This window comes from Antrostomus carolinensis, unplaced genomic scaffold, assembly GCF_000700745.2.
Source record: "Antrostomus carolinensis isolate BGI_N321 unplaced genomic scaffold, ASM70074v2 scaffold11057, whole genome shotgun sequence".
Taxonomy (NCBI): domain Eukaryota; kingdom Metazoa; phylum Chordata; class Aves; order Caprimulgiformes; family Caprimulgidae; genus Antrostomus; species Antrostomus carolinensis.
The window spans coordinates 1-9,059 of NW_010329495.1; the positions used below are offsets into that span (position 1 = coordinate 1).

The 9,059-nt window shown below is 49.7% G+C and overlaps 1 protein-coding gene and 2 non-coding genes across 3 annotated transcripts; all 3 read left to right on the forward strand.

The window, feature by feature from the left end:
- The first annotated feature begins 434 nt into the window (after window positions 1–434).
- Window positions 435–3,701, forward strand: TPT1 (tumor protein, translationally-controlled 1). The gene is made up of 4 exons (XM_010172585.1): window positions 435–625; window positions 1,343–1,448; window positions 1,931–2,047; window positions 3,457–3,701. The coding sequence occupies exons 1-4, from the start codon at window positions 435–437 to the stop codon at window positions 3,457–3,459; spliced, it is 417 nt and encodes a 138-aa protein (XP_010170887.1). The 3' UTR covers window positions 3,460–3,701.
- Window positions 3,262–3,391, forward strand: LOC114818776 (small nucleolar RNA SNORA31). Its single transcript, XR_003766266.1, has one exon. It is a non-coding gene; the product is annotated as a small nucleolar RNA SNORA31 (small nucleolar RNA).
- A 720-nt stretch (window positions 3,702–4,421) lies between the features above and the next one.
- Window positions 4,422–4,555, forward strand: LOC114818777 (small nucleolar RNA SNORA31). Its single transcript, XR_003766267.1, has one exon. It is a non-coding gene; the product is annotated as a small nucleolar RNA SNORA31 (small nucleolar RNA).
- The last annotated feature ends 4,504 nt before the right edge of the window (window positions 4,556–9,059 follow it).

The following is a 9,059-nucleotide window of genomic DNA, read 5'->3' on the forward strand; positions in this document are numbered from 1 at the left end:
GTAGGTAGGTCGGTCGGTCGCTGGGCCTCGCCGCGGTGACTCAGGGCCGGGCCGCTGCCTGGAGCTGGGCCTGCCCGGCCGGTGGCGGAGACAGGGCTTGGGGAGAGGGGGCTGGCTTCCCTGCGAGGAGCCCCGGAGGGGGAGACACACCACGGCCTGGTGCCTGTGGCCGGAGCAGGGCCGGCTGGTGCCGCAAGTGGTGCGTGAGAGAGCCCGGGGCAGCCAGGCTTGGAGTGCCAGTGGTGTAAGGAAGCTTTGGCCAGGCACTGGGAGAGGAGCCTGCCTTAAGAAATCTGTGCTGGGGCTGCAGTCAGATTCCTTGCACCTAACTGTGGCTCTGAAGTCATGCCCTGCTGTCAGGTCATAGATGTGTAAGAGCGGTAGCATGAAGATTTTTGCAGAGCCGTTAAGTTTTTTGATGTCTCTAAATCTAGATGGTCACCAGGACAGAGGGTCAAATTGATGACTCTCTAATTGGTGGCAATGCCTCTGCTGAAGGTCCTGAGGGAGATGGAACAGAAGCCACGGTCATAACTGGTGTTGATATAGTAATAAACCACCACCTTCAGGAAACCAGCTTTACAAAAGAATCCTACAAGAAGTACATCAAGGACTATATGAAAGCGTAAGTGTTGGTAGCCTTTTTCTTTAAATGAGATTGCAAAATTGTTAGGTTGTTGGGATTTTAAAAACAGTGTTGAACTTTGTTCCTGGTTGGTGTGAGTTCTGATACAGGTGCCAGACTGGCTGTGAACTTCAGTAATATCTTCATACTTGGCAGAACTGGAGCTCTAAAGAATTGATACTGGAATATCTAAGTTTATCTTGGTTGGGGTAGAGGACCTGATCGTGTGCTTTGGGTATTTTTGTAACCTTGCTGTTTTCTTTCTGATTCCTCTATGCCAAGCCTTCATGGGAAAGGGGGTGGGGTAGTGAAGAAAGCTTCAGGAAGCTTTTCTAACTTGACAGTTAAAATGTTCAAATATAATGGCTGTGAATGGAACTTTTGCCTATTCAAGGTATAATTCATCTTGCTCAGTGTTGAGTGGGTTAGCCTTAAAGCTGAAAACACTTTCTTTGTGATACTGATGGATATTACTCTTGATGCTGTGGAAGTGGCTTGCTCATTTTTGTTCACCACTAGCCTAGAAGTAAAATGGGTTTGATGTAAGTGGCAGGCACTGTTCTGCTAATTCACAAGCAAAGTCAAGTTAAAATTGGAGGTCTTGGAGAGAGAGAGAGGGGTCAGTTTGACTACCAGTATCTCTTTCTGCTGTGATGTCATCTTGCACAGTGAAGTTATTGGGCCAGAACATGTTTTCAGAGCTTTTTTCCCTTCCAGAATCAAAGCCAGACTTGAGGAACACAAGCCAGAGAGAGTAAAGCCTTTCATGACAGGTGCTGCGGAACAAATCAAACACATCCTCGCTAACTTCAAAAACTACCAGGTAATGAAACTGGTATCTCCTCATAGCAGTATTGCAGTGATACAACCTGCCATTGGTTCATCTGCTGAACTAGCTTGTGGAGAGTTTCGAGGGTTCCTGTTGTGAGGACCTTCTCTAAGGGTATTAGGGGCTGTGAGAGTGGTGGAGGGGAAACAGCGAAAGATTTAGGTGTTTGGGGATCTCATTTCGGTTTGCAACACTCGTGGTTAACTACATTTGTAGTTACCACTGTTTAGGAACTAAATGAGGGTTAAAGACTTGAAAGATGGATCACTTTGGCCCCTGCTGTGTCTTACTGTGCTGTTTGTAGCAAGCAGTAAAGTTCTGTGGTAGTAAAATGACCAAGCTGCAGAAGCAAAGTTCCTGCAGCTGGTCAGGGAGACTTTTAAACCGAACTAGTAGATGTTACAGCTTTCTTGTATAAAAGACACTTTCTCCCAGTAGCTGCTCATTAAATGTCTCAGTAACACTTTTCTCTGAAGTTCTTTGTAGGAGAGAACATGAATCCAGACGGCATGGTGGCTCTCCTGGATTTCCGTGAGGATGGTGTGACCCCATATATGATTTTCTTTAAGGACGGCTTAGAAATTGAGAAGTGTGTAAGTACTGGCCTGGGCTGGATGAATGTGCTGAGCTGCCTGATCTGCTCTGTCCTGTCCCTCCCTGTTAAAGCTGAGCAGTACCTGCCAGTTTAAGAACTCCAGGTTCATGTAAGCGTGGCCTGATTGCCACTTTGTGTTATGCAAGGTGGCAGGAACGTCCCTTGGGTAGCGTTGACTCATGCTCGGAGGCGACGGAGTTTCACTGCGGTGATTCACTGTGACGTAATGGCTGAGAAATGCAGAAGGAATTGCCCTGGTGGGATGTGTGTAATTGGTAATGGGTTTAAACTATTAGATGAAAGACATTGTCCTCTGCAACGGAGCACTTCTGCTTTGGATCCCTCTTGTGGGTGTTAATTCCGAAGTACCTTGCATGGTCACGTTTCATCTTCTTCCACTTAATCTGATGCCCTTATTTTGTTGTGCAAGAACCATCTGTTAAAATACTGCCCTAAATGTGGGAACTTGGTAATACTTGACCAAGTACTTAACCTTATTCCGTCTGGAATCTCTTAACTGCCTGAGCTCAGGTGGCTCCTGTGGTCTGCTTTCTCTTCAGTTACTCTGCATTGCAACGTGGTTGCAACAAAACAGTATTTGGGTCCCACCACTTGCATTTTTTGGCTGTGGGATTCAGTGCCGACCAGCAGAGTGGGATCACCAATTGCTTTGCCCAGTTATTGTGGACTTACAAAGCCTGTTTATAGCCAGCTAAATTTATCTGGGAAGCCTCTTACAGGCGTTTTAACATGCAAGTCATGTAAAGATGAACCACCTTCTAGTGTGGAGCAGTAGCCCAACTAGAGGAACACTTACTGTCCCAGACCCACCACCTCCTGCAGCTTGACTGAAGGGTGGTGAAGGTCTGTCCTGGACCCTAGAATAGGCAGTCACCGGGAAGGTACCTCTGAGCAGAAGCTCACATGTATCTCCTGGACTTGGGCAGACCTTCTGGATGTATCATTTGGATAACCCCATCTGCTTCAAGATGGGGGTAAAAGAATAGTAGCAAGGCGTTGCAGTGGGCAAAAAATCCTGTGCTGGCTTGGTACAGCTCTTGTAAGAGACGGCACCTACAGCGTGGGCTTTAGGACTTGTTTAGGACGTGCTCTTATTTGAGAGGAAATCTGAAACTGAAGGGAGTGACTGGGTATCTTGCCTGGCTTACTCAGCAGCTGATGCCAGTTGCTCTGTGTGGTTGTAGAAATGCTCAGCATCTTCTGATAGACCATGAGCACTTGTCCTGTTGCTCTCTGGTTTGCACTACGATGCAAAAATAACTTCCTAGCGCTTCCTGCCTGCCTGGCTGTGGCAGCTCAGATTGAAATGGGGAATACACAAGTATGGCACAGAAACTTACCCTGACTGTCGTGACCTGGAGCTGACACTTGCTGCTCTCGTTTCAGTAACAAATCAAACAGTATGGTTTTGGATCACCTGTCTTCATAGCTGGCTGCTGTTTCTTCTTCATCGGCACAACACCAGGAATTGGCGATGTCTAACAACTGGACTGATGTCATCTTGAGCTTTATTCACTTATTTTGACCTTGATTTGGAGTGGAGGCATTGTTTTAAAAAGAAAAAAAAAAAACCAACCCCAAACATCTGTCATGTAGATTGTCTAAAATAAAACTCATTTAAACCCACTCTAGGCGATGCCTTTTGGTCTGGTGTGTTTCTTAGGGTGCCTGGCAGGAGAGGTTGCAGCGAGATAGATGTTCATCCAGGGATTTGGTGCTGCCAGTAGTATAGCCTGGTCCTAGCGCACTACGACTTGACTGTCTCTGGACAGATCTCATGCAGTTTCTACCTGTGACATTGGCATGCAAGAGCAGGCTGAGGGCAATAAGGCAAAGCTCAAGAAATATTGTGGTGGAGTGGACCTTCTGCATCTCTCGTGCTGATAGACCTCTGTCTCTGGAAGGTGCCAAAATTAATTTAAAAACCCCGAGAGAATGGTGTATGTGCTAGTCCTGCTGAGTGCTGGCTCAGCTGCTTTGTCAGAGGAGGACACTGGAGTGTGTTCTCAGTTGTAGTAGACTTCAAGCTTAAGGTTGGAGGATGAATGGAGCACTAGTTGAACACCAGGGCTCTGTCTGAGCCCAGGTGCTGGGAACACTGTGGGGAGGGGGTGAAGTTACTAGGTTTTCTAACACAGCCTGGTTGTGGTATTAGATCCTCTGTGTCTCACAGCTACTGGGGAGCACATTAACTAGAACTCAGTCAAGTTACAGGATTTTGGGTTTTTCTGTACTTGCCTTTTTGGGGAGAGACTTGTTGGAATGGCCTAGGTGTGTCCTGGGCTTGTGACAGAGCAGGTGTGTGTCTGTTCTTGACTTACCTGACTGTGACTTCTGTTCCTGGTTAGGAAATGCATCTGTGACAGACCTGGAGCAAATGGCCATTGCTCCTCTGGTTCTTGCTGAGATGCAACAGTAAGAGGCTCCTTGCGCTTTCTACCTGTCTGCCCCGGTGGCAGCGTGGATTGAATAAGGGAACACAGACACCTTCACGGATCCCCAGCTGGGGAGAGGGGGCTGGTGGTGCTGCTACAGCAGCCCTGTGTGTGCCTGACCAGGGGTGGTGCCTGGGGCTGCAGGTCATTGACTGCTACACAGGAGGCTATGGTGGCTGGAGGGGGAGGGCATGTCCCACCTGCCAGCTGTTGATCTGTCAGGCCTCCACTTGGGCAGAGCTTTGGCAGCTTTGCTCTCTGCTGTCAGGCTTTGGCCCCTGGTGCCAGAGGTGGAGGTTGGTTTCTGCAGGGGCAAGATAGAAGTGGCCGTGGGCTGGGAGGAGGGAGATACCGTCTGTGGAGGTGGGAGCAGAGCATGCCCTAGTTATCTTGGAGGTTCTTGTCTGCTTTAAACAAACACCCTATTTTAATTCTGTGGGAACTTCATTTGCATACTTCATTCTTTAGCTTTCCCAAGAAAGTCTTGGGCCAGCTGTGCTTCTGGCTGAGGTACAACTTCAGTGTCATCTGAGCAATGTAAAGTAATCCTCCTCTGCTTTCACCCAACAGGGCTGAGAAGCAGGGAGGCAGGTTCAAAGCCTAAATAAAATCATTGTGAGACAGATCTCCCTCTCCATGCCATGGAGGGAACATGTGGTGTGCTGAGAGAGGTGCTGGATACCCCTATCACCCCCTCATTAGGTACCTGGCCAAGCCAGCCTGGCTCCATCCCTTGGCTTTGGAGGGATGTGGGTGATGGGACCTGGGTGGGTGACAGTTCTGGAGCTTTGTGCTGAAGCTGAGGGCTACACAAGGCAGGAAAACCTGCAAAGAGAAAATTTTGGTGGATATAGGGAAGAGAATTTGGTTTGTTATGAGTTTTTTTTCCCATGGTTTATCTCAAGGCCATGAGTGACTTACTGTAAGCTTAGGATGTGGTTGTTAGAGAAGTAAAATGAGATTATTTTTTTTTTTTAAAAATGTAGAAAAAATAAAGCTACAATTTACTTCCTTCCCTGCCAACTCGCTGCAGTCCTGGCAGTGTTTTTCAGCAACAGCCATCTAGGGAGGATGCTTTTATTAAACAGCACTACTACCCTGGCGTTCTCACATGCTGCTGCTGGGTTGGAGCAGGTAAGATGCCCCCCTCTGCTCCCCTGGGCCTCCGGCTGCGCTTCAGCTCTGCAGCTGGTTCCCTGGGCTGCAGCTGCCGTTGTAAGCCAGGACGGTTTACCCTGCGCCAGCCGGCGAGTGAACCTGGCATCGCTGCCAGCCCGCAGCGGGAGAGCAGCAGTTAAACACCATCTCCATTTTGCTCAGAGATAAATGTCTCGGTAGAAGGGGGAAAAAAAAATCCACCCCAGACTGAAAATCTTTGCCACAAAGAGCCCAAAAGCCATTGCCAGGAGCGCAGCTGTGCTGGTTTGTGGTCCCTCTGCCTTGGCTGCCTGTTGGTTTGAAGCCGCAGCTGGAAGCTGTTGTGCAAAGATTGCAGCCAAGTGGCTGTGGCCAGGGCTGGGGGCCTGGGGGAGCTGGGTTTTGTTGCCAGCAACTGCTGGTGACCCTGGAAGTGTGTTATGCAGGAGCATGGCAGGATGTTGAGGACACACATAGCTGCTGGTTGTTTTCAGCCATTAGAGCTGCAGTCATCACCTTCCACTTCTGGCAGAAAGGAGCCAAAAAGCCCTTAAGCTGACGCTAGGAGGCCTTTTTAGGCTATTTTGGTGTGTGATACCAACCTCCCCAGCGAGGCAATGGCTGAGCATGGTGAGAAAAATGAGGAGCCATCATTTTCTCCACAGCCCTCTTGTTATCCGGGGAGCCAACTGTTTGGATTCACCTCCCTGCCTGTGACCAGCAGCAGTGGGAGGAAGCACTGCTGGCATTTTGGAGAGCAGCCCCTTTCCTCCCATCCCCAGCAAGGCATGGGCACGCCGGCAGCCCTGCCAAAGCAATGCAGGTGTTTGATTTTTTATAGAAAATGTCCCAAAAATTTGATGCCCAAAGAGTATTTAAGAATTAATTTTCCAAATTCTTTTTAATCGAGAAGTTGAGAAAAGGCCGTGTAAAGCTGGCTGCTCCCTGCCTGAGGGAGGGAGCAGTGGATCACCTCCATCACTGTGGATGCTCAGCTAGCAAAGCCCCACTGTTGCTACTGGAATAGTTTGGTTCAAGGGCTGAGGTTCATCTCCTCTACCTACAGCTGTGCCTGCACCTGAGCTGGGCGCCCCTGATACCTCCAGTCCAGGCAGGGAGAGATTATTTCTCTGCTCCCTGCAGCCATGTGGTTGCTGTGGGCTGCAGCCATGAAACTGCCTGCAGGTGCTGGCACTCGATCAAGCTGCCTATAAAAGGCATTTAAGGGGCTGGTGCAGCCCTGCACCCATCGGCTTTGGCTGTCCCAGCCCGGGGGCTGCCTCCTGCCAGCATGTGCTGTCCAGTCCACCTGCTGTGGTGGGGCTGAGTGCTTTGACCCCTATAAACCCACCTGATTTTTAAGCTCAAGGGGCAAGAGAGCAGCTGCCCACAAGTAGAAGGGTTTTGTGTTCAAGGCCACCTTGCTCACTGCAGGCCAGGCAGGAGGAAAACCCCATGGCTGGTGGAGCCCACACAGACACAGCCCTTGCTGCTTGCAGCCTCTCCCATTACTGGAGTATAAATAGCATCTTCCCCAGGGCTGGTCTTAGCTGGGTGGTGGAGGGAGGCTTTTCAGGAATCCACACTGGGTTTTATGTGAGCCTCTCTGGAAAAAAAAAAAGACCTTAAATTAGACGTGTGAAGCCCAGAGCAGGTCAGTCTCATTTCCCTCCCCCAGTGCTGTCAACCCTCCCATCACTGACTGGTGAGGGCAGCTGAGGAAAGACTCCGTTGTTTCCTTGGTTGCTTTTAATCAAGGCTTTGCCCTTGCCTGTTCTTCTGGTCCTCAGTACTTGGTTATCTGTCTCACAGCTGCTGAAAGCCTTCCCTGCCTCCTGGAGGTGCTCAGGTCCCTGTGGAAATCCCACTCTCAAAAATGAGCTTCAGAAATAAAACTAGTTAATGGAGTAGGGATGAAAAGAAACAGTCACTCCCTTCCTTTCAAGATTGAAAGCCAAATACTGCAGCTCCACCCTTCATCCATTTATTTGCTTATAACTGCAGACCCACCAGCTGCAAAAGCCCAAATCCTCATGTGACACCATCATGAGTAGGAAGCCCCTCTCAGCTGGCTGCACTCCTCCAAAGGACACATTTTGGCTGAGGTAATCCTAAAACCAGCATGACCACTACCAAGCAGCTCCTTGTGCTGAGATTTACTGAGCTGGGAAGGAGAACAGGGTTGCTCTAAGTTCAGCTGCAGTGCTTGAATCTCACTCATCACACAAGCTCTGGGTGTGGTTAGCTGAAGAGATGCTCAATGGCACCCGTGTTCATTGTCCCCTCTGGCTAACAAGTGCCTGGTGCTCCCCATCCAAAGATATTTGCCAATTCCCTATTCCAAATTGCCAAAAACTCCACAATTTTTGTATTTGATGAGAGCTGAAGGTGGAAGAGTTTGACCTGCTTGAGCCAAACTAGATGTGAACCTTAGGGCACCTGCTGTAGCACCAGGTGCTGAGCCCTTCTGGAAAAGGGCCTTTTTTGATCTTTTGAGTTTGTCATCCATAATTAAACACTCTCACAGCCTGGTAGCCACACACAGTCTTGCTTAGGAGAGCCAAGAAAGAGTCCTCCAGTCCTGCTACCAGTATGAGAAATGGGGCAGGTTGTACCCAGCCACAGCTCTTTGAAAAGCTGAAGAAGCAGAGCTATTTTCCAGGTGAGCAGCAGCTCAGCTCCGATACTGCGTTAGTGAGAAAAACAATTTATTAGGAGTCAATAAATACAGTGACTAACGAAAAATGCTGTCCTGGCGACAGGGACACGAGAATGTGGGTGAACACAGCTACACATGTGGGAGGTATGTTCAGCTGGAGCCAACTCCAAGCAGCTGGTGAAGACAATACGTAGCTGACTCAAAGCATGGCCGACTTTTAGGGAGCATCCACTGGGATCAAAGCAGCTAGTGAGCACTGATCCCACTAGGAGCTCTGTGTCAAAGATGTGGTATTGGTGGCAGAGGTCTTGCAGCCACATCAGTTCTTGCTGGTCCACAGCTAATATTCACGGTTGGTGCTTTCTGCCCCCATTCCTGGAGCAGCCCTGCCTGTCCCACCAGCAGCCTCTGGGCTGGCTGCAGGCAGGGCTGCAGAGGAGGCAGGCAGATGTTCAGAGCTGTGCGCTGCTGGGGAGGGAAGCAGGGCAGCACTGGGGCCAGCCTCTCCCATGCTGTGTTCAAATCCACCCTCCCTTCCCCAGGGAGCAGTGGCAGCCTCCAGGCTCACACCTTCTCACCCACTCCCAGCCCACTGGCACTGGGATGTCTCTGCTGGGGCAGCTGCATCGCTGCCGCCTTGCAGCAGCTCTGGCCCATGCCTGTACCAACGGGGCCTACAGAGGATAAAACTGCTGATGACTCAAAGAACTGGTCCTTCGGGAGAAGTCATGCTAGAAAGTAGACACGCTTTTATTCTC